At 55.3% G+C, this 24,255-nt stretch overlaps 2 protein-coding genes and 1 pseudogene across 2 annotated transcripts in view; 2 read left to right on the forward strand and 1 right to left on the reverse strand.

The window, feature by feature from the left end:
• TOMM22 (translocase of outer mitochondrial membrane 22) overlaps positions 1 to 24,255 on the reverse strand; it is a 93,991-nt gene extending 69,736 nt beyond the window's left edge. The window contains exon 1 of the mRNA XM_061364646.1: positions 24,251 to 24,255. The gene's annotated coding sequence lies outside the window, so the exon portion shown is untranslated. The remainder of the gene's footprint in view (positions 1 to 24,250) is intronic.
• Positions 4,167 to 20,100, forward strand: KCNJ4 (potassium inwardly rectifying channel subfamily J member 4). Its single transcript, XM_061363590.1, has 3 exons — positions 4,167 to 4,870; positions 16,368 to 16,540; positions 17,759 to 20,100. Exons 2-3 carry the CDS (start codon positions 16,503 to 16,505, stop codon positions 19,086 to 19,088), a joined length of 1,368 nt encoding a protein of 455 aa, XP_061219574.1. The 5' UTR covers positions 4,167 to 4,870; positions 16,368 to 16,502; the 3' UTR covers positions 19,089 to 20,100.
• On the forward strand, positions 9,688 to 13,912 carry LOC133217799 (endosome-associated-trafficking regulator 1-like; annotated as a pseudogene).

The following is a 24,255-nucleotide window of genomic DNA, read 5'->3' on the forward strand; positions in this document are numbered from 1 at the left end:
AGCAACAGGGGGAGATGTGAATTATTACAGATGCAGCTGTATGTCACCCCCACTTCCACAAGGCATCACGGACACCCATTCCCTGATGCCCCCCCCCCCAAGGCGACCCTGCCTTCGGGTACCCTGCCTAGGGCAGTGTAGATCCCAGAGCCCAACCCTGAAGGAAAGAAAAGATCCCTCCAAGGGCTGGTTTGAAGCAAACTTTGCTGTAAATATGAATCCTGGATGCCTGCAAGTGGACTGCAAACAGCCCCATGCATGTGTGGAGTGCAGGAAGCACATGGGTGCTGCTGGGTTTATAGGTGGAACGGGAGAGGAGCCTAGTAGTGATGGCCATCAAGTTTCAGTGCATCCAGGAACAGCCCTGGCTGGGATAAACCTTGTCCTTGCAGCAGTGGGCACACAGGGAGGTCTCACGGCAGCAGCAAGGGAATCTCCGTGTCAAGACAGGGCCGTTGGATCTTTTATTATCTAATTGCTCATATAAATGTGCTTTAGTACAACCAAATGGAGGGTTTAATTTGTCACCTCATTCCCAAGCAACTCACATTTGGCTGTGGGTCTAATTTGGTTGCGTGACCCTGCCTGCTTGTGCCCCTGCTGCCTTCCCTGTCCCCAGTGTCACCCGTGACCGTCTCCTCCACATCTCCCTCCATCCTTATGGGCTCGCTTGGAGTAAAATCCCTAATGATTAAAGTGTAAAAATATTATTCCTGGTGCTCACTGAGAGGACTAACAAGTCTATTAGCATCACCGGCTTCCTTTCTGAATTCATTTGCATATATTTCCTCCCTGCCCATTAGGCTGGCTGCCGTGTTTCCCCTCTCTGCTGTTCCAGCACCTGCCACACTGGGCTTTTCCAGACGCATTCCCAGGCTGGGCTGGAAAACACCCGCTCAGCCCTGGGAAACTGGGGAGGGCCTGGTCAGGGCACCAAGTTAGGGGCTGGTGTGGGAGGAGGGGAGCAGGTTAGACCAAAGGAGAGCGTCAGCAACGGGGCAGTAGGGTAGGGACCAGCTAAAAGTGTGTCTCCAGCTATGGGGGCCGCCTGGGGTTTCAGCAAGCTTCTCCAAAGCCATACGGGTGCTGGTGAAAGCCAAGCCCCAGCCCTGGTGGCCCAGCGGGTCCCTTCCCAGGTGGGCAGAGATCAGTCTGAGTGGTGGAACAGGCATGGGGGACTTCATGGGAAGGAAGAGATGTGGAGTTCACTCTTCCGACGGCTCCTCTGCCAAGCTCCTTGGGTGCAACATCTGAGAGCCCTCAGCATCCTCTGGACCCTCCACTGCTCTTCACAGCTTCTGTTCCCATGCAGGGGATGAAGCTTCCTGTGGATGGGTAGAACTGTTGCGGGTGGCAAAGGTTCCTTCTCTTCATCTTGCGCCTTCCCAAGGAGAGCCGAGGGGCCCCAAGGCAGGTTGTTACAAGCTGCTGTAGCACCAGGAGGTGACCACCAGAAGGACTCCATGGGAGCAGCCGAACCGATCTCACCCAGCTGCGACAGGGCGGTGGGGTTAGGGTCTCCCATGGGACATCTTCATGCGGCCCTTGGGAGGATGATGGGAAAGCTGCTGAGAGGGCGGGGGGCAGCCGGGTGCTTAGAGGAGGGGAAAGCTGGCACATGATGTGGGAGCAAGTAAAAATAAACCTCCCTTCCTCCCTCCCTGCCACAACACGAAGCGCCTTGCACCGGGTGTCTCCCTGCCTCCCGAAATAATGCCGGGTGCTGCCACCGCTCCGCACGGTGATGCTCTCTCCATGCCTCCTGTTTCCATGGCGACCGCAAGGAATATCGCTAGGGTGACAGGGAGGCGATGGAGCTGGGATTTGGCATTAAAAACGAGAATTTGGGGTTCTTCGGTTTCTTTTTTTCCCCTTTAGTTCTATTTTGGTGTTTCCCTCTCTGCCTCTGCTGATCTGGGAGGCGCCTTCTGCTGCAGAGCCCCGGGGCCAGGTGGCAGCAGATCCATTGAGCACATTCCTTCTCCACCTCTGCCTGTCCTGCAAGGCAAAAAGAGGGGCAAAGGGGGTTTCCTTCTCCCTAAGGCGTTTGTTTCCTGCCACCAGGAAGGGCTCTGTACTTTCACTCTGGAGGTGCTTGGCCAGGACCCCTCCTCCATCTCTGCTGCAGGCTGTGGTTCAGGCTGCATCCAGAGCCCCCAGGAGGGTGGGCAGCCCCCGGGATTCATCCCAGCGTGGTCCCAGAGAGAGATACAACTCGGCATTCCTCGAGGGGCTGGGAAACATGGTGGGGTTGAGCACCATGACCCACCTCTGCCTCTCAACACCTCTGCCCCTGCGACCAGGATAGGGCAATTGTGGAGTGGGACAGAGATGGGACGATCGGAGGAGGACAAAAAGGCAGCCTGGCAAGTGCCCAAGCTGGGGCTGCTGGCATGGGAGTTGCTCTTGTCTTCATCCCCAGGCAGGAGAGGGGTCAGGCAGTGCTCATTCACCTTCCCAGATGCTCCTGCTCCCCTCTATCCATCTCTCCTTCCATCCATCCATCCATCCATCCACCCCTTTCCATCCACCCTTGTCTCTCTCCATCCCTCCATCCCTCCTTCTCCACCCAGCCCTCCATCCATCCCTCCTTTCCTCCATCCTTCCACCTTTCCATCCCTCCATTCTTCTGCCTCCCTCATCCCCACAGCAGCATCAGGAAAGGTTGGCGGAGTGGGGCTATTTTTGGGAGCGTCTCCCTGGCAACGGCTGCCACCACCGTCTGTGGTGGCTTTTCCATAGGTGCTAAAATATTCCACGCTTCTTATTAAAGATGGTGCCGGTGGAGACGGGCGGGGGTGGTGAGTGTGAGCCACCCCGCTGCTGGGGCCGGCGGGCCTGGGGTGACCAGGGCACTGCACCCCAGTGGCACTAGGACCACAGCGGGCCGATGGCATCCTCGAAGCAATGTCCCCATGTCCCTTCCTGATGGTGCTGGCCGTGGTGGCTGCCTATTGGCACAAGGTGCAACTATTCATCCCCTTGATGCTCAGGTGGAGGGAAACATGGTGAAGTCTTGGGGAAGATGGAGATGAGAAGCGAAAGGCAGATATGGCGAAGCACAGCCTGAAGGTGAGGTGGGTGCAGGGGTACGTGGTGGCTTTGCCCAACCTGGGAAGGAGCAAGATGTCTCAGCAGCATTTCCATCCCTTTCCACACAAAGGGGGAAGACCTGTCGAGGTGCCAGAGAGCTGGTATGCTTTGCCATGGGGCGGCTTTACAGCTCCCAGCCTTGTGGGAAGCAGCCCCACAGGTCCTGGAGATGGGGGTTTGGGAAAGCAAGCCCCCCCCCCATGAACCTGGACAAGGTCCCCATAGGGAAGGCTGTAGAGGGGATAGAGGGAGTGAGTTGGCCCTGCTCCATCCTGGTGCTGTGGCTTCCAGGGATCCCCCATTTGAGCAATGGGGAGCAGCCATGGCTGAGGTAAGCTGGACAGCGCAGGAGGCTGACGCCCTCTCCATTTGCAGCTGCTCATCTGCATGGGCAGCTACTAAAAACACCCTCTGCTTGCCCTGGGTGAGAGTGGGCTGCACTCACCATGGTGGTGCTCATCAGCTGTGTGAGGAGGCATCCCATGTGCCAGCGGACCTTGGGCTGATTTTGCAGGATTGGAACCCAGGGGACAGTCAAAAAGTGAGGGGTTTTTAATCTCTTTTGGCTTTCCAGCACAGGCCTTAATGCTGGGGGACAGCAGCTGAGACACCGAGATGGAAACCATGTCCGCAGACCCTGCTGGCCTGGTGCAGGGCATCCCAGGGAGCTGCTGCCCACAGCCACCGCCTGCAGGGACAGGGTGCACTTCAGCATCTGGCTTTGCTGCCACAGAGTCCCCTGGCCTCTTGCCTTGTCACCAAGAAGCGACCTTTTCAAAGCCCCTGAGATGCTGCTGGCCATGGAGACCCAGGGGAGGAGGTTTCTGGGACCAGTTTCCCATCCGAGAGGCCATGCACCATCCTGGAGCCCCGAGGGCTGTCCCTTCTCGCCTGCATCACCCATCCTAGCAGGACAGCCGCAGCACTGCAGGGTGTGGAGGCCAGGCTGTGGATGCAGGGAGGTGATGCTCTGCACCAGCTGGGAGAGTCTGATCCTGCCTTAGGGTGAGGTGTCAGCCCAGCATCCCAATCCCAGGTAGGAACCCCCCCCCCCCCGACAGTGGATGTTTCATCCTAGCAGGAGGATTCACCTCCCTGGGGGCATCCTGTGGCCGTGCTGTCCCCTTCCCGTTGCCGATGGTTGCGCTCTGGTCTCCCCCACGGTGGCTCCGCAGCTCTGAGCTCACACGCGAGGATGGGCTAAAGTAGCGGAAAGCTGTTGGATCCTACCACAGAGTTACTGACTTCTCAGCTACAGACTGCATAGCAATCAGCGAGGGGGAGAGGCAGCCAGGGAAAGGGAGCGGAGCGCACAGGGAGGAAGAGTGGAAAGGAGAGGGGCGATTTGGGGACCAGAGCAGGGGGGCAGCGGGGGGCACAAGCGAATAACGCCAGGGGAGGAGGGAGTCAGGCAGGAGGGGGAGATCCAAACCCATCGCGGAGCCAGGAAGGCACAGCAGCGCTCCGTGGGATGGATGCTCCGGGGAGTGAAACATTCTGAGGAGAGGCAGAGGCAGAGGCAGGAGGAGAGCGCTGGCGTGGGCAGGGCAGAGTTAGGAGAGGCGAAGGTCGCGGTAGAGAAGTATATCTCCGAGGGGGGGGGGAGCGTGGAAAGCCCAAGCCAGAGGCAAGTGCAGGCTGCAGAGAGAGCTCCCTGATTCCTCCCGTCCGGCTGAGATGCTTCATGGTGAGATGGAGACACCGGCCGCTCTCCCCTTCCTCTGATGTTGGCTCTGCACCACGGCTGGAGCCGGCGGCAGCCCTCGGCAGGACCCGGGTAAGAGGCAGCGCTGGAGCGCGCTGCTCCCCTCACCGGCATGAGACTGGGAAGGGCTTTTTTTTTCCCCCGTAGGAAAATGATGTGTTGTTAGCTCTGCGCCCGCTCTGAGGAACAGCCATAAATATAACTTAGGGGACATGCCCGGCTTCGTGTGAGCGTGCCAGCGGATAATAAAGTTGCCTGTGGTGCACAGCGTACGCACATACGGCTACCGGGGCAGCCGTGGGCCACGGAGCAGGGGTGGGCACCTGCCTGTGGACCTTCCCAACTTCCCTCCCCATCCCTCACCGCCCTGGCTTCAGCTGCTTTGCAGGTAACTTCCTCATTGCTGTTGCCTGCCCCCATTTCCTCCTCACCTGGGGCTGGGGCTGGGTCTCGCTCACCGTTTGTTTCTCCTGCTCCGTGCAGGTGATGGTTGTGTTGGGCTGTGGGAGATGAATGGAGCTGGAGACCCGTTCTCTACACACTTGGGTGCACCCAGGGCTCAACCGGCTGTGTTGTCTCTCCCACTGCCCATGGAGCTTTTTGGGCTCCAGACCTGCCCCCCTTTTCCTTTGCATTCCAGCTCTTCTAGTCCCAGTGTGGCTGATCCTATCAGTGCTGATCCAGTGTCCCACAGAAAGGCACGGTGCAAAGGATGCCCTGGATACTGGGTTTGGGTGAAGGAGCTCAGGAGGAAGCCGTGAGCAAAATGCCAGAGACGCTCTGCCTTTGCTCCCTGTCGGCAGGGCCGGCATCCTCACTGTTTGCATGGTGCAGGCAGGTCACCTCAGACATCCCTGAGGCCACCTCCAGCCTGCCGTGTTCCCACTCCTGGGCAAAGCACCCAGAGACACCCAAATCTCTCTACTGAGAGCCAGGTCTCCCATCCCCACTGCTGATCCCCCGCTCCATCCATGGCAAAGTGAATGGCTCCAGGGCCTCTCCCTTCTCCCCTTCTCCCTTTGAGGGGTGTGCTGCAGAGGGCAGACAGTGACAGCACACACAGGGGACGTGTGGTGGAGGTGACATGGCTCCAAGACTCCCCTCAACCCCTGCTCTGTGCCCTCCTTGGCTTCTCAGGAGGAGGCGGCCATGGGAAGTGGGAGGTGTGGAGAGGGGTCTGAGGCTTAGGGTGACCCAGAGCTCTGGAGGGGACAACATGGTGTGTGGGGAGCATGTTTTTCTGAAGGAGTAGGGATGTGCCCCTTCTCTATTCAGCATTGGAAGTGGCACCCACAGATGCCTGAGTCACCCCGGCATGTGGCCATCACTGTTTGTAGCCACTGACAATAGTAAGCACAGGAGCACGTTTGCCTTAGGAGGGAAATGTGAGCCTGGTGGGGACAAGAGGTGGTAGGGAAGAGGAAGGATGGTGAGGATGGATCAACTGGAGAGGGCTGATCCAGAGGGAAGTGGGGCTCCCTTTCCTTCACCTTTCTCCTTTTCCCTGTCTCTCCTTCCTCTGGTGCCAAGGCTGAGCACCACAATGTATGACTGACAGAGGGCTGGCAGCATTCCTTGACTCCTGAGGTCACCCTCCATGGTTTGCAAGGAAAGCCAGGAAGTGAGGAGGTGGCTGGGGAAGGATGGAGTTCCCTGGCAGGCCGGATCCCTCTGGCCCCTCTGGACACCCCAGCCTTGGCCACAGGCCCCTACCCCGTGCTCCTGTGCTGCTGTCACCAGCGGGAGGGTGCCAGCAAGGGGGAGGAGGACACGGTGCTGGGTACCTGCGCCCGCCGCGTGCTGACATCAGTGCAGACGCAGAGCGGAGCAATTAACGGCAATCTGCCCTCAGCAAGTTCCCGTTGTCCGGCCTCGTTACTGCGCTGGGCTGCCTCAACCCGACAGCGCGGCCGGGATCAATGGATGGATGCTCGCGTCTCAGCGATCGATCCCTCCCCTCCCTCAGCCGCGCGGCTCCCCGGCCTCCCGCTGGCGTTTCTGTGAATGGCGAGCACGGAGCGCAGCGCCTGCGCCCGCCTCGCAGCGCTGTGAAACCGCGACGGGCTGAGCCCGTGTTCCTCGACAGTGCTGCTCCGGCGCCCCTCACCAGGGCTGGGGGGGCTTCGCAGGGAGCCCATGGGGCACCAGCAGTGCTTTTCCTCACAGACAAGCTGGCTCTAGCGGGGATGGTCGCTCTTGAAGCGCCTCCTCGGGAGGGATGCTGATCCTCTGGCAGTGGGGGGTCGGGGTTGGGTAGAGGCCACCTTTGAGCTGGTTCTCACCCTCAGGTCCCTCAGGCTTGTTCTCCATCACTGAAGGTGGTGCTGTGGCTCAGGCAGGTGAGGGATAGTAGCTGGCTCCAGGGCGACCCTGTCGTTACTGCCCCAGAGACCCATCACCTCCATTCCTCTCCTCTTGGGAGCCTGATGGCAGGGAACTCACCTGCAGGGGCAGTGTCAGCATTCACCCACCGGTGCATTTGGGAAGGAGGTGCCACTCAGGGCTGGCACCGGCCACACAGGCACGGCAGCACCACCGCCGCTCTCACTGGAGATGAGGGAGCAGGGGATGGAGGAGACGATACCCTCCAGCCCTACGCTGCTGGCCAGGGCCTCCTGTCACCGCTGTGCCCATGTCTGTGCCAGCCCTTGCCACCACGGTGGGCCTGCCCCTCACAATCTGGACGGCTGGTTTATTTCTATGGCAACATTTCTCCTGAAACACTTGAAAGGAAGCCTGGTGCCATGTGAAAACGCGGGAGGCAGCGTCCCCCACTCGGTCCCCTGCAATGGGCTCGGAGGAAAGACCTTGGCACCTCTCCTGCCTCCTTCCTCACCTTCTCTCTCTCCCTGCTTGGTGAGTGGTGCCAGCACTGGTGCAATGAGCTGCCATCCCATCTGCCTCTCCACTGCTTGTTCTCCCTTCCCCTATCTTCATCTTTGCTCTTCCCTCTCCTCTTGCCCTCTTCCTTTCCGTGCTGGGTCATGGTATTTGCTGGCAGCCTGCTTAGGCACCAGCACAGAGGGGCAAGCCGGAAAGAGGCGTATAGGAAGAGGATGTCAAAAGCTACTCCTCTATAGGAAAAGGTAAAGCAGCCCAGTAGCCTGATAAGAGCCATATAGGTTGGCCCTGCCAGCAGCATAGTGAGCACAGGGGCTGAAGGGCGCCAGGGTCTCAGAGGCAGGCACTTCATGTCTCCAAAAGCTTGATGGCATTAGGGAGAGGTGGTGCCTGCCATGGGACTAGACACAGTGGCCCCAGATGTCATCACATCTCCTGTCCCCATTGCTCCCACCACCAAGAAAAAGCCTCGTGTCTGGGTGCAGGGGACCAGGCAGAAGTTGCAGGCAACACCAGCGGGTGAGAGGCAAGGGAGCACACAGGACACCAACGAGAGCAAGCAGGGGTATGACAGCAACCCACAAGGATGGCAGGGGGGAAATTGAAGGAGTATTAGCGTGCAGATGCAGTTGCCATGTCCCACTTCACACTACTTTCCTCTGTACCCAAGAACATCTGTGTTGGCAGCCCCGGCCATGCTGTGGATCTGAGGAGCAGGGGAAGGATCGGGGAGGCAGTCCTCCATGCTATGGGCATCGGGTGGCATGTAGGCTTGGTGTCTTTTGTGTGAGTTTGTTTAACCTGAGTGAGCAAGCTGCAGCAATACAGGCCAACAGACCTGCAGTGGAATAGCCTATCCACTCCCTGTGGGAGTGTGGTTCTGCAGCTTACCTGGGACACTCCCTCATCTCTGTCCCTGGTGCCCCTTAGGCATGACTGAAAGCGGATAGCTGGGACCCCTCAGAGGCTGGTGCCTCCACTGGGATACGTGTTAGAGCAGTGACAAGGGTTTGGGGGGTTCATTCCTTTTTCCCTGTGGCTGATGGGTTAGTGCTGAGCAGCCAGGCCAGGCTGAGCACTCAGCCCTTGCACAGCAGCCGTGTGTGGAGCAGTGGCTGCAGCCTCTGTCAGCTGGGGGCTTGGTAAAGAGCAGGCTTTGCCCTGGGTAGCAGCTCACCCTTTGCTGCTGTCACTGTTGTTGACATCATTCATAACCAATTTGCAGGTGCCTGCCTTGCTGGGTGCCTTGCAGAGGCGCTGGCAGGCTGCCCCTGCCCTGTCAGGAGTGCAGCCACATTGGGCAGGCAGATGATATCCCTGATGAGCTGAAAGCCATGGAAATGCCCCACTTGGGCAGTCCTCCCGGCCAGGCCAGAGCAGGGTCAGGAGGGGCTCTGTGCTGGAGAGACCCTGAGGTGCAGGGACACTGCTGGGGGCAGCCTTTTGACAAGGCTCCTGCAGGGCAGGATGCTCAGTCAGGGAGCTCTTGGGGTGGGTGTTAGGGGAAATGCCCTTTTTGCTGGTGTAGCTGCAGGAGGTGACCTGAGTGCGCTGCAGCCACCCAGGGCATAGGGACCTCAGAGACACCCCAGCGCCTTCAGTTTTACAGCTCTTGCAGATTTTGCGCCAACCCTTTAGGGTCAGGTCCATGGCTTTGGTAGGATGGCTGCTGGGGTGTACCTCAGCCCCAGGGCTTCCTCGGGAGCAGCCAGGACGTGGTCTGCACCCTGGCTATCACAGAAGGCAGGCTCCTTTTTGTCCCAGAGCAGCTCGAGGGAAGGCCAGGGGCCTTGTGAGCGTTTTGTTTTCCCTGTGCTGCCAGCCTACCCACCTCACTCGACAAGACAAAGTGGGGACTCCTCCCCAGCCATGGCCCCAGCAGCATCCTCTCCTTACCTCCCTGCTCTCCTGCTCCCCTGCCTCTTGTGCCCCCAGCCCAATGTCAGCCAGAGGAGAGTGGATGAGTGCCCCTGCAGTCCCACCAGCCCTCTCTGCTAGGATCCCAGGGAGCCCAGGCGGTGTGGCCGGAGCAGGGACTGCCAGGGTGGTGTGGGAGCAGGCAGGAGCTGGTGCTGTCACCTTTCTGTGCCTCTTCCCGACTGTGTCATCCCGAAGACCTTTGTGTGGATCCCATTTTTATCTGTTTTTAATCCCTCTCTCCCTTTCTCTCCTTCTCTCTTTGCTTTCTTCTCTCCCCCTCCCGTCAGTATGTGGGTTGATCACTGCTCAAACTTTTAATTCAGATGGTAATTGGAATAATAATACGGGCAGAATCCTTCTGGCTCCGTTGCTGCAGCTGGCTTCAGGGAGCTATGAATAGCTCTGAGTCACACACTGAGATGGTTTAACTTCAAATCATTTTGTTTTGTTTTCATATTACCCATCCCCGAGCTCCAGAGCTTCACAGGGAGGGGGGAAAAAAAACCCCCCCTTTCTCACTCCACCCCAAAATCTAAACCGGGCAGAGGCAGGTGAATAAAACCCTCTGTCAGAGAGACAAGCCGGTCAGCAGATCATGCCTCGCGGGCAGATGGGGACTGTTGGCACTTACTCGATCTATTTATAATTATTGAACGAAAAGGCAGCAGTGTGTATGTAAAAATGGTAAAGAGTTGATTACAGTTTCCTCCCCTCACCTTCCATATGTCACTTGCCTTTTTAATATGGTAAAACTCTCCCGCACGGTGACTGTGCCTTCGCGTGTGCTCGCACAGCGCCTAGCACCCAGCCCCGTCGGCGCTCAGGAGTGGCAGCGCGGCCGCTGCCTCCCATAGCGAGGCGGCCCCGTGGCCCTACGAGCCTCAGCAAGGAGGATTTGTGAGGAAGAGGAGAAGAGATGGAGTCACTGAGAGGACAAACTGAATGCTGTGGGTCTGCAAAGGGCCAAAGGGGTCCCCTCTCTGCCGCGGGTGTTCCCACCCTGCGTCCCCAAGAGCCAAGAAGGGGTCTGCCGTGTTGTAACCATGCCTGAGCTGGTGGGATGGGTCTGTGGACGCTGCTCTCAGAACCAGGTGATGCCACGCAGCTGGTAAGAGGAATAAAGGTACGAAGCACAGCGCACCGAGGCTGCGGTATTGACCACAGACAGGAGGGAAGCATTTGCCAGACAACTCTACATAAAGCAAAGACTAAGAGTGTAAAAATACCCTGGGATTTTTCCATCGTCGTCGTTCATGGTGTACATCCCAGAGCACCAGATATGGGTGTTATAAAAAGAGAAGTGGGGGAGTGCTTCAGCGTGGACTTTTCTGTTCTGTTTCATGAGACTCTTCCATCGCAGATGTAAGGAAGGATTGACAATATATGATCTGCTCTGGCAGGGGCTGAAGAAAGCCTGAGACGTGCGAGGCACTGCACCGTGTACCGGAGGTAGAGCAATGGACACATTACACCGGCACCACGTGCCATGGCATTATCAGCCTGCAGAGCCCTCGGGAAACAATGGCAGCGGCCCAGCCCCACACATCTGCTTGGAGCAGCGTGGGGCTGGTGCAATGGCTTGTGCTGCTGGAGCACGGTGTCACCTGGGAAGGCGGGATGACTGCAGCATCGCCCTGGAGTCCTTGGCATTGCTCAATGTAGGGTGCGGGAAGGGGAAAGCAATTGGGAAGGAGGGAAGGCCAGCCCAGGTTGCAGGGCTGGAGGTGGCTCTTGGTCCCCAGAGGCTCATGTGGCTGCCAGCTTCAGTGTGGCAAGACAGCACTTACAGTGCCCATGTTGCAGTGGCTTCCCAAAGTGATAGGGGGCTTCCTCAGGCCATGAAATAGGTGGGTGTTGATGTATGCCAGGGACAGGGCAGCAGAGGGATGCAGGGGCATCCTGCCTAGCATCTCCCAGGGCACCCATGCTACAACCACCAGTGTGGTTTCATCCAGCTCCCCAGGAGTCAGTGCTGACCCCCTGGCTCCCTTCCACATGTGGGTCCCAGGAGGCAGAGCAAGCTCCAAGGTCCTCAGCCATACTGCAGGATTTGCATCTCTATCCTCATCCAAGCTTTCTTCCCCCTCATCCATGTGATAGGCAGCTTCCTGTCCTGGGTCTGAAACCCCCCTTTTGCTGGAGGCATCTCTGAGCCTTCCACCTTCATCCCATTTGTGTTTCAGGTTTCCAAGGAGCAACAGGACCATTGCACAGCCATTTGAACCGAGTTTTCTTAGGGTTTGGCCTCTTGGTACAACCTCTGGCCTAACCAAGCTGCCAGCATCCACTGTGCAGGCTGGGATGTCAGCAGTGGCCCTGGGCCACCAGCTGCTGAAGGGGGCTACATCACCTCCTGGTGTGGCACCTCTGAATGCAAGCCCAATGCGATGGCAGTCCCCAGCCCAGGGCTTCTCTCCTGCCTGTCTGCCTCACCCGTGGAGGCACCGCGCTCAGTGGGGGTGTGCTGGGGTGGAAGTGGTAAGCAGGTTTATTTCTGGTCGTCTCCTGGCTCGTGCCGCTCCGAGTTTGTGGCTCCCGGCATTACTAACGCTTCCCTGAGCCAGCTGGCAGCAGGGGATGAATCAGATCGGCAGCGCCATGGTGCGGACCCCTCACTGGGCACGGGGCTTGGGGTGATGCCCCTGGACAAAGCACTGGCAATGTCTTCTTTTAGTGAGCCCTGGCACCAAAATGCCCTTGGCTTGATCTTGCAGCTTGAGATGCCCCAGCAGCCTGCAGGGCAGGGTTATCCCCTCTGCCCTATGCTGCCTGCTAGGGCCGGCTGGTCCCTGTCCCCCCTGCACACTGGAGGTCTCGGGTAGCTTCATGAGCTATTCTCTACCCACTTGCAGCATCCCCTAGGTGGAGTCTGGTCCGGACCATGAGGGTCCAGTTTATCATCCCACTGCCCAAAGAGGCACTTCTGCAGTTGTTTGGTTCCTCTCTCCCCTGGTCATGACCTGACAGCAGTCACACGGTGCCATCACATACCTGGTGATTACTGTTCTCTCCACAGCACACACACAGAGATGCATGGACCCTCTCTTCACTCCTTCCCAAACACATTGGTAGGGGGTAGGGGGGGATTTAGGTGTCTGTTTCTTCCCCCACGAGTGTCACTAAGGCTGCAGAGGTTGGCACACTGATTGTCAGTGTCACTTGCCTGGGTGGCCAAGGTCCAAGAGGGTAATCTGGATCCTCCTGCTTGCTGCAGCCCAAAGCATCCTGAAAATGTCATGGCTGCTTGACACCTCGGGGACAGCGGAGAGGGTCTGCCCGGAATCTCAAGATTTGGAAGATGATGATGATGCTGATGATGAATTGAGCTGCTCCTGCCACTCTGTGTGACCTCCACTGCAGTCCAAGAGCTATGACAATCTGAGTGATAATCAGGTGGAGCATCTGGGAGAAGCCATCCCATTTTCCTTAAATTCTAAGCACTCTCACATGGTGAAAGACGAAGCTGAGGAAAACATAATCTATGCTGGGAAGTTGGCTGAGTATGCACAGGAGCTTGAGGACGAAGCTCAGGAGTTTCAGACACCCTTTTACAAAGACATGAAAAGGGTTGGCAGCTGGTCCGAAGATGAGGAACACAGCTGGGCCTCTCGCTTCCCTGTGCGTCAAAGGTCACACATCCTCCGAACAGCAAGTATGGAACCATGCGGCTCCTATGACTCTTTCCAGTGTAGCATGGGCAATCACTTGGGGATTGATGCCTTTTCCCTGAGGGCCCATGCCAGTGACCCTTACCTGGGGTACCCAGAACCCATCAAGGGAGCAGGACCCCACATGCTGTATGAGGAGGCCACCAGGGACAGGCAGTTCCAATCGCTGCAGCTGACCAAGGACATGCTCAGAGAGGAGAACGCCACGCTCAGGACAGGGAAAGCATGCAGAGCTTCACGAAGAGCCAGGTGTGCATGATGCAGAAGCTCCAGAGGCAGCTGAAGGCCAGCCTGGCCAAAGAGGAGAGGGACGCCCAAGAGCCGCAGTCCTTTGCCCAGCAGAGTGAGTGGGACCTCCAGCTAATGACCCAGCAGGATCTGGAGGCAGAAAGCAGTGTGGGAAAGCTGAAGCAGGAGATCTTTATTCTCCAGGGAGAGCTGGAGAGCTCCAAGGCAGAGAATGGAAACCCGAAAGCGGGCCAAACGCCCGACCTGGGCTCACTGAAACACAACACAGATTTTGCCTTGTGGAACCTCCACAAGATAATAATGCATGCAAACCGGTCCATCAAACAGCTCACCTCTGGAGCAGAGTTGCTGCATTTTTGTTTCTGAGGTCCTCGGATCTATGGGCAAGATTCATAAGATTGAAGCAGAAGAAGACCCGTGAACTCATGCTGTGTGGGTCCTACAGAAAAGTGTATGGATCGAGACCATGGATCTCGCACTACTGCCTATATTAAAACCATTTGCTCCCATGTGCTTGAATGTATGTTCAGATTTGTAGCCTTTATTCCTCATGAAAATAATTTCTTGTGATGAAGTACAAACTGCAGGTAGGGATGCAGTTTTAGCTTTGTTCTGGCGCTGTGGACCCAGCGGCAAACGTTTCCCAGGCTCTGCACTGGAAGGTCTAGCAACATACTGCAAGACTGGGCCCCAGCTCTGGCTGCCCTGGGCTCCCATGTGCGAGCCAGGAGGAAGCACAGCAGCACGGGATGCAGCACCCTTAAACAGTGTGCCCATCTTTTCCTGCAGCTGTACCAGCCAGAACTGGAGATGAGCAAGTCCCTTGCATTTCGCCTGCTTCCTTTGCCCCTCCTCGGTGAGGTGAGGAAGGTGAGAAGCAGACTGCTGCACAGGGTTGCAGTGAGCAGATGCTCCTTAGGTCCTCCTTCTACTTCTTTTGTAGCCACCTCCTGGGGCAGATATCCAGAATCTCTAGAAATTGCACGTCTGTTCCTGCAGTAGGGGAAAGGGTCGTAGTGGTGAGGTGGTGACAAAGGTGGTGAGAAACCTTTAGGCAGTTGTGAAGTATCCACACTTGTGAGCTGTGACAGTGCCTTTCCTCTGGTGTCAGTGTCAGTGCTGGCTAAGGATGAGCTTGGATTATCCAGGCTGGCTAAGGAAGGCATCAGTTGCAGAAGATGCCCTTCCTCTCCTGGCTGGGGCTGTCTTAGTGGGGTATACCTAAATTGTCTGCCTTTGTCACCCCCTAAAGACCTGCAGGACCCTGATGTATAAACTCACCACATAATGACTGAGAATATGCCTTAGCTATATCCTAGCGGAAACATCTGTGAGCATGAAGTCACCTTTCCTCATCACCTGGTCATCCCTCTACATTTCTGATGCATTTCTGCTACCAACCCCAGTTTCTGCTGTAGGTTTACCCAGCTGCATAACCAAATTTCCTGTATCTGTCCAAACCAACCCTCCTTTAAGACTTGGATGCTGTAGAGCAGTGTGGGGGTGGGTGCTGGCAAAGTTCAGTGCCAAAGTGTTTTTTCCTGATGGGAATTTTTGGGAAGCTGTTCACTTCTACCTCTATATGGTGAGCTGCGGACTACAAGGTAGCTGTCTTCTCCCGGTCCCATAATATCCTTGGTCTGGACCACCATGTTTATATTGCCACAGAGATTAAAGTGCCTCAGTAACCTTGGTCTCTGGAGGAGAGACTGCTGGTTAATCTTCATCCCAGACATGACAACAGCAGTGCTTGCATATCGCTTGCTGCTTTCTTGTCTGTGCTCCTAACTGGGGGAAGGTGGTGGTTACCCTTAACCACATGAAACCCCAATCTGCAATAATGATGATAAGGCAAGGATGGTTCTCACCAGCTTTTCCATCCCAGGCATCACTGGCTGTTTTTTTCTCCTGTCCATGCATGACTACTCGCAAGCAGCTCTAAACCTTGGATTTGCCATCCAGGTCCTCGGATTTGTCCCATATAGGGCAGCCATTGGTTGCTCATCACTGAGGCTGGGAGGAAGCAAGCTAACTGGCTCTGTCTGTGTCTCGCACTCTACACTGACTGCTGTAATCCAAAGGTTACAGTGCAGGATTAGCATGGGTGTACAAAGCCCTTCCTAATCTGTGAGTCATTACCCCCTCACTGCATTTCACTTCCCAGCAGCTCTGGGCAGGCAGAATAGGTCGGCTCCTAAGTCTTCGTTTTCCCCATTCTTCTGTCTGGGGAGAACTGGGTCAGGACATAACATCTGCTGGACGTCCTCTGCAGGGCTCTGCTGCTGAGCTGCTCCTTGGATGCTGTACACAGGGCACATCACAAGGTTTGTTTGCTCTAACCAGTTTCTCCTTGGCTACCCCTAAGCCCTTACTTTCCATCAGTTCTCCTTTTTGGCTCTACCCGTTGCTTTTCTTCTCTTTGAAACAGGAGGGATGCTCTGCACCCCCTGGAAATAAATTCCCTCTGGGTCAGGCTGGGCTGATGGGGATACTTGAGGGCTGCCGTGCATGTCCATGCTTCATTAGTCCTTCTGTGTGAGGTATTTAGCCTGGCTGAGCTCTCGTCCTGCTGTAAGCTATGATATTAATATAATGGCTCAGAGCAAGGGCCGCACAAGCTGCTCGACCACTGTGCCCTTGATCTGGAGAGTGGTGACCGTCCGGCCTTGCCCTTCTCCTGGCAGTAGATGTTGGCAAGCATGGGGGGCTGTGGACCATTGATCCATCAGCTCCTAACCTGCTCCAGCCAGACTGCAGTGGACCCCTCCATGGACACCTCCAGGACCCTCCTGAGCAAAAAGGCTGGGAGCTGTGTGCCCCCTGCTCTGAGACTGGGAAGGGTGCTGTCAAGGGATGCTCTGACTGGGTTTTGCTTCATCCTCCCCTGCAAGGCACGTGCCCAAGAGCAATCACAATGGCAGCGCCGGTCCCAGCTCGCCAGAGGTGAAACCTGGAGCCACTGGGTCCCATGTGAGTGCTGCTGCATGAGATCCTGCACCCTCCCAGCTGCAGCCCCCTGACACTTGATGATACAGCGAGCCATGGGCAGCGTCCGAGTCAACCGGTGAGTAACTCTCCTCTCCAGGATGCTGCTGCCCTGGGTGGCCTTCTCCTCCTCTGGCCCCTCAGCTCCTATCTTCACCCTGTCTTTCAGTATATTCTTCTCAAATCATCTGCCAGGGTCTATTCCTGCTCCAAGGTATGGCTCCTCTCTCCTTCTCCAATCCAAAACATTCTGTACAGGGGGACAGTGATCAAAGAAGTGGTATGGAGAAGCAAAGCAGTGCATGATGCTGGAGCAGAAACTACAGATTCCAGCATTGCTGCAGAAGCCCATGTCCCCAGGAAGCCCAGCTGCAGCCTCCAGCGCTTCCCTCACCATGAGATGAGGATGAGGGTCACAAAACCCACGAAGGAGGGCTCTAGCTGATGTGTTCCCATTATGGATGGGAGGGAGACACTGCCAGCCTGAGGGGTCCTTGGAGGCTGTGGCTTAGTGCTTGGGAGGGCAGAGTGGTCTTGGTGCGTCTACGCACTTGCTTGATTTCCTCAGTGTTCAGAGCATCGTCTGCCATCACATCTTTAAGGAGTATCTGCAACTATCCCAGCAGCATGTGAGGGGGAGCAGCAGTGCTGCCTGCGAGGGAGGGGAGCTGGAGGGGCAAATGCCTCCCAGAAAATGTGTGTGGAGCTTCTGTCAGGGAAACTGCCAGCACTTGGGCTGTTGATCTCCAAATTACACCTTTGGCTTCGGATGCAGGATGCTGGGAGCCACGCATGTTGCTGTGGCAACAGAATTGTCCTGAGCTCGGGAAGTGTATAAACATTGTCACCAATGCACCATGAAATCAGAGAGGAGAAAATAGAAACTCCAGGCCTTATGTAATGTCAGGGCCAAAGCGTGGCCATGCTGTGGGTGCTTGCTCCCGGGGCTCCTGGCTGTCCCAGCTGCTGCCAGGTTTTGAAGCCTTGGATCCTTCCTCACTGCAAAGGCTGGAAGGCAGCACAGTGCTACAAGCTTCTGCTGCTCTGCTGCCCTGTCAGGACTTCCATAGATACAACCTCCTGGCAGCAAGGCTTGGCAAATATTGCAGCTGAGCTCCACCAGTTTGGTCAGGGTGGCACCGCGGTACAATAACCAGGGAAACGTGCTGTTGTGATATTCAACACAGCGGTACCGTAGCCATGTGAGCCACCCACACGTCTCCCGCCCTCGCTGTCTCAGTGGTTGCTGTTATTCTTCATGTATTCCTGCTGGCAATGCCTGTTTCTTCTCTTCCAGGTACAGCATCGTCTCGACTGAAGAGGATGGACACAAGGTCTCTGCGCTGGGCAGCATGAACGGGCACAGCCGGAACGGGAAGGGCCATGCCCCCCGGCGGAAGCACCGCAACCGTTTTGTGAAGAAGAACGGGCAGTGCAATGTTTACTTTGCCAACCTGAGCAACAAGTCTCAGCGCTACATGGCTGACATCTTCACCACCTGTGTGGACACGCGCTGGCGCTACATGCTTATGATCTTCTCTGCTGCCTTCCTGGTCTCCTGGCTCTTCTTTGGCTTCCTCTTCTGGTGCATCGCTTTCTTCCATGGTGACCTCAACGCACCGGCAGTGGGAGGCAGTCCGTCTCTCCTCAAGCCCTGCATCATGCACGTGAACAGCTTCCTAGGGGCTTTTCTTTTCTCAGTGGAGACACAGACAACCATTGGGTATGGCTTCCGCTGCGTGACTGAGGAGTGCCCGCTGGCTATCATGGCAGTTGTGGTCCAGTCCATCGTGGGCTGCGTTATTGACTCCTTCATGATTGGCACTATCATGGCCAAGATGGCAAGGCCCAAGAAGAGGGCCCAGACTCTCCTCTTCAGTCACCACGCAGTCATCTCCGTGCGGGATGGCAAACTGTGCCTCATGTGGCGGGTGGGCAACCTGAGGAGGAGCCACATTGTGGAGGCCCATGTCCGAGCCCAGCTCATCAAGCCCTACATGACAGAGGAAGGGGAATATCTCCCACTGGACCAGAGGGACCTAAATGTGGGCTACGATGTGGGCCTTGATCGTATATTTTTGGTCTCACCCATTATTATCGTTCATGAGATTGACGAGGAGAGTCCACTTTATGGGATTGGCAAGGAGGAGCTGGAGACGGAGAACTTTGAGATTGTTGTTATCCTTGAGGGGATGGTGGAAGCCACAGCCATGACCACACAGGCACGAAGCTCTTACCTTGCTAGTGAAATCCTTTGGGGTCATCGCTTTGAACCGGTTGTGTTTGAGGAGAAGAACCACTACAAAGTGGATTATTCACGCTTTCACAAGACCTATGAGGTAGCAGGCACACCTTGCTGCTCAGCCCGGGAGCTGCAAGAAAGCAAGATGACTATCCTACCTTCTCCCCCACCTCCCAGTGCCTTCTGCTATGAGAATGAGCTGGCTCTTGTCAGTCAAGACGAAGATGAAGATGATGATGAAGTGGGTGTGGTGTTAGGAGGCAGCACTAAGGAGGAGGGAGGCGTCATCCAGATGATGGATTTTGGAAGCCACCTGGACCTGGAGCGGCTCCAGGCAACTCTGCCCCTAGATACAATCTCATACCGCAGGGAATCAGCCATTTAACTCCTCCAGCCTCCCCATTCTACACCTGTTGCCCACAGTCTCCTCTGTTCTGCGCCCGTACATAGCTGGATAAGTCCCTTGCCCACCAAAAAATGCCTCCCACGACTGTGTCTCAGCCCCTGAGTACATCAAGGCCTGGAGCTGCTCTGATATACTCCCTTTCCCGTGAAGTCATACTACCTGGAAGAGGAGTGAGGATACACGACTCTTCCCATGTGTGCAGTTTGTGCTAGGACCCCTTTCCTGCCCAGAGACAGGAGAGCAGCAGGCCTGTTTTCTCATCTCTGGAGAGGCGACAGGAGTCCCTGCTCTCAATAGACAGACTGGGACCTACAGCAAGTGTTTCTGCTGCTGAGAGAACAGCAGACTGTCTCAACAGATACCCTCTCAACATGGGTAGGCACCATGGCTGTCAAGAATCGACTGCCACTAGGAAGGAGAGAAGCGATACCTAAGCACTGACCAGATAAGGATGGATGGGAGAGTTTCGGACTCTTGGAGGAAGTGGGGAAGGATCTCAAGGGAGGGGTTTACTTGCATGTTTATTGCTTGTTGAACATGACCGTGTATAAAACAGAATGAGAACTAAAATCCGTATTCTTCCACTGCAAATGCCAAGCTAGGAGACAAGGACGCTCTTTGTAGCCTACTCTGCACTCTCCTTGGCTTTCGGCATCTGTCACCTCCAGAAGCAGCTCGGCTCCACAGACTCAGACCCAGTTCTCCCACTCCTCTTGCAAAACACATCCTGCTCCTCTCTGGAGACGCTTGTCAGAGGAGGCAGGGCCCTGTGTTTGCACACTCAGACTGCTCCCTGGCACAGTGCAGCTGGGATGACAGACAAGTGACCTGACTGGACAGCAGACCCTCAACTTCCTCCTTTGACCTCCTCCGTTCTTGTCCCTGCTGCCATCGGCTGTAAAACTGAATTTGTAACTATTTATTTTTAATAAAGTCTAATATCCCAGGGGAGGTTTGGAAGTAAAGGAGAGACCCCAAGGCTGAAGCCAGGTGTAGAGACTGGTGGGAGTGCTGGTGTTTGCTGTTTGTATGGTATCGGTGCCTGGAAGCTCCACCACAAGGGCTCCCCTGTTCCGGGCCTCTCTAGTAAAGACTTACAATAGGAGACTCAGAGAATTTGCTCAGGGAGAAGATCATACAAAATGAATGTATGGAGGGAAGCACTTGCATTAAAAGTACCAGTAGGACGGGTCAAACAATCCTGCTTGCTTTGGAGGTGGGAGTTTTGCCCAGGGAAGGTTTATAGACAGACGTGCTTGACAAAAAGGCAGAGATGTGTCAGATGCTGTTCTAGATGTAAGGATCAAAAAAACCCATGAAGGACCCCAAAGACTCTTTTTTTGTTTGTTTTCTTTTAATTTGGTAGAGGCAAGTGAGAACCAGGGGGAGTGAGGGAGGACATTGACCAGAGCTGGAGCTGTAACATCACTTTGCTCTCATTCAACAAAAGATGCAAAAACCTGAGGAGCCTTTTCCTTTAGGAGCAGCAGAATCACTCAGTATGCTAGAGATTGGAAGGGACCTCAAAAGATCATCTAGTCCTTCTGAACTGTAGATGATATGAGGGCAAACAGACAAACAGGTAGCTCAGGAAGATGGTCCAGGAATCCATCAGTTGTGTTATGGGAAGAAATGGCTGAAGAAATATGTCCCACCCAACCCCTGATCCACACAGCATAAAACCAGCATCTCGATATCAATTTGGAATTAGTTCAAAAAGCAAGAGGAAGGAGGGAAGAAGCAGAAGGGGAAGGAAGGAAACAGTAGGAGTGAGAGGAAGAAGGAGGCACAGCAGGCAAGTGGAGGAGGAGGAAGGGAAAAAGAAGAAGAGAAAGTAAGGTAATATGGAAGTGCATGTGACAAAGAGTGGAGATAGGCTAAGAAGACAGGTGTAGACCCAGATGTGGCCATTTCTCATCCAGGATGTCGGTTCTGTGGGAAACAGCTGCCAACCCAAGCAGTGATCTGACACCTTTGGGAATCCTAGCCAAGAAGGGAAGAGGAGCTGGCAGAAGGATAAAAAGAGAGCAGACAGATGACAAACAAAGAGCAAGGCATCAGGACAGGAGTGGAGAAAGGAAAGGCATCACTCTTAGTGCCTTTCTAATGCCTTCCTCTCCTCCCACTTGGCACAGAGCAGGAACAGGAGATCTTAGATTGTGGTGCCTCCTGACTCGATAGACAGCCTCATTGTTCCACGTGTGTCCCTATCCCACCTCTCCTCCCCAGTGCTAATTAATGAAGTCCCTCCCTCCCTTTATTACTTATTTATTGTCCCCAGAGGGAATAAGCAGGGGCTGGTATTGACCTGGCTTTTAATACAGCTTTCAGAGCTCAGTGCCTGCCACTGGCCATGGCAGCAGGAACAAATTAATGGACCGAGAGAGAAGGACTCTGTGTGTGAGGACACGGGCATCCAGGACACGGGCTGGGGTGGTGGCCTCTAGGAGAGGGGGAATCCATGTGGCTGGGCAGCCTCCCCTCTTGTTGAGGTACAGCATCCTTCAGAGGCAGATGGCAAAGCTTGGTGGGTTCAAGTGCCCACAGCATGGTCATTTTTGTGAGGTGCATCTCAAAGGAGTGAGGGTTCAGGGGAGCCAAGCGAGAATGGGGCAGTTGAGGTGCACCAGGGCCATGGGCTTGCACAGCTGGCGTGGTTGAAGGAGGACATAGGCCAGCATTGCCACTTGCTTCAGCTGGTGGGGCCTTTATGGGAGAAATGGGAAAAGGAGCAATCAGGCTAAAGGAACAAACATCATGTGGTCATGCTGGTATCCCAGTTCCTTCCATCTGTTTGAACCTTCTGGTGGCCCTTTTCATGTCGTGTTTGGCATCACGATGGAGAAGCCACTGAGGAAAATCAGCTAAAATCCTGTCATTCACAATAAAACTGGGAGCAAGCTGTCAACACTGTCAAGTTATTAGAGAGGGGAGAGAGCTGGGGAGGACCCAAGGGACACAAGAGGGCTAAGGGGAGGGGATAGAAGGAAGGGAAGGAAAGGAACAGCCAGAGGGCTGGAGAACAGGGGTGATGCTTAAGTCTCTGCCCACCAGGCACTCCTCCTGCAGCTGTGTTCATGTTGTCAAACAGCACATTCCTCGGGCACACAGAGCCCATACTACGGCATGGGCAAACCACTCCTCCCACTAACAAGTGCTCTTCAGCCTCTGCAAGCTGCACACATGCCCACAGACCTTGCTCCTACACAGCAGTACATATGTACATCCTCTGAACAGGTACTGCGTGTCTGTATGCTTGAGGCACAGAGTACTCGCGCCCAGGTACACGCTACACGTGAATGCCACACATGGGGGTGTAAGCCATCCTATGCCACAGCTTCATCCCAACGGCACCCAACAGCACACACACAAACACCATGTGACAGCAGCATCTATTTCAGCAAGTGACCCTCTGGCTGTGTGTTGGGGACTCCTTTATGCAGCCTGTGAAAGGCCACCGGGAGAACCCATCCTGGAACGCTGTTTGCTCTAAAGAAGGTTGGACATTGTTAAGGGGCCTGCAGATCAGCTCTCCAAGCTATTCACAACCATAAGCACACTGGTACTTTGGCTTTTGCATACAATATCTGGAGCATTGCTTTTCAGGTAGTCGACACACTCTTGTCCTGTGCTCTTCAGAGAAGGTACCTCTACTGCACTCCAGGGCATGAAATCCCCAGGCTCCCTCCCTCCTCCAGGATCTGATGGAGAGGCTGCTTCCCCAGGAAGACTGTCCCTAATCCCAAGGGGCTGGCAGCTGGCTTCTCAGGAAGAAGACACTGCTGCTTTGTTTATCTGCCCGCAACCTCTATTTCCTTTCCTGCCTGACTTCTGAGCTTCTTACTTGGCTTGTTATTAAAAGCTATTCAAATATCAGGAAGATAATGGGAAGAGGAAGGACTTTCTCCCTATGAATAAAATCCAGGCACTGGTTCAGATCCTCCAACCCATGACAGCTAGCTACGCTGCTGTCGGTCTTGCCAGCTTCCAAATGAATGTTGTTGTTGTTTTAAATGACACTTGAGAAACTCGTTTCATGCTCTATTTTTGGTGACACTTTTGGACAGCCCTTTTGAAAGCTAATCGTCATTGGCACCTTTCAACTCACCCAAAACTTGCTCAGCAAAACATTCTGATGCACGCTGCGACTAAAAATATTTTCAAGAACCACAACAATGATCTCAAAAGCAGAGAAAATGGGTTTGGATTTCCATGATCAGGAAATGCTGTTGAAAATGTCCGTGCTCCTTTTCAGCCATCTCGGCTTCACCCAGGTTTTGCCCAGGAGCAGGGCGCATCGCACTGCTCCAGCAGCTACATGCAGGCTTGTGACCTCTGTGTGGCAAAATGCCTCTGCTCCCTTCTTTGAGCTTTAGCAGCCCTTCTTTGCCTTTGCAGGAGGGCCTGAGGTCTCTGCCAGATTTTGGACAGGCAATATGAAGAGGCCATGGGTTTAAATGTAAAAAAAAAGAAAAGAAAAAAAAAAAAGAAAGAGAGAAAAAAATAGCTTTACTTTCCCAGGCCATTAAGGGCTTGCTCTTGCCCCTGCGAAGTCAATGGGACTTTTGCCATTGCCCGTGGTAAGAGCAGAGCTGGACCCTAATGGAGTGCCTCTATTGGAAAACCCCGCCAGCATCAGCCCTGTGCTAAATCCACTGAGCCAGGACAGACTATTGCAGGCTGCACAGGAGGGGGAGAGGGGCAGTCTGCCGAGATGCCGAAAGCATGGGGCGCTGTAGGGCCAGGGGGGTGGCCTCGCTGGGGCTGGGGAAGGGGGACAGCAGAGGGATGGGGAAAGCAGCGGGGGCAGTCTGTCGACTACCATGGCACGGTATCCCATGGCCCGGGATGGATGTCACCGCAGGAGGAGCTGAGACGGTAGTCAGTTTTTGGAAGGGTTAAACAGGCTTCTCCTCCTGCTATGGTTGGCAGGGGGGGTCCTGTCCTCCCCAGTCCCGGTGTGCTCCCGGCGGCAGGACACAGCTCTGGGAGCCTGAGTGGCACTGAGCAAACCGGAGGAGCCCGGCCATTGCCCGGCCTCAGAGCACCATCTAGAGATGAAAGCAAGGCTGGCACCTCTGAAGGTCCTGGCATCTCTGCGGGTCCCGGTATCCCCGCACTTCCCGGCTCCCCTGGATCAAGCGCC

Source organism: Neopsephotus bourkii, unplaced genomic scaffold (assembly GCF_033783945.1).
Source record: "Neopsephotus bourkii isolate Nb327-2 ecotype Australia unplaced genomic scaffold, CSIRO-AGI_Nbou_v1 NB_107, whole genome shotgun sequence".
Lineage (NCBI taxonomy): Eukaryota > Metazoa > Chordata > Aves > Psittaciformes > Psittacidae > Neopsephotus > Neopsephotus bourkii.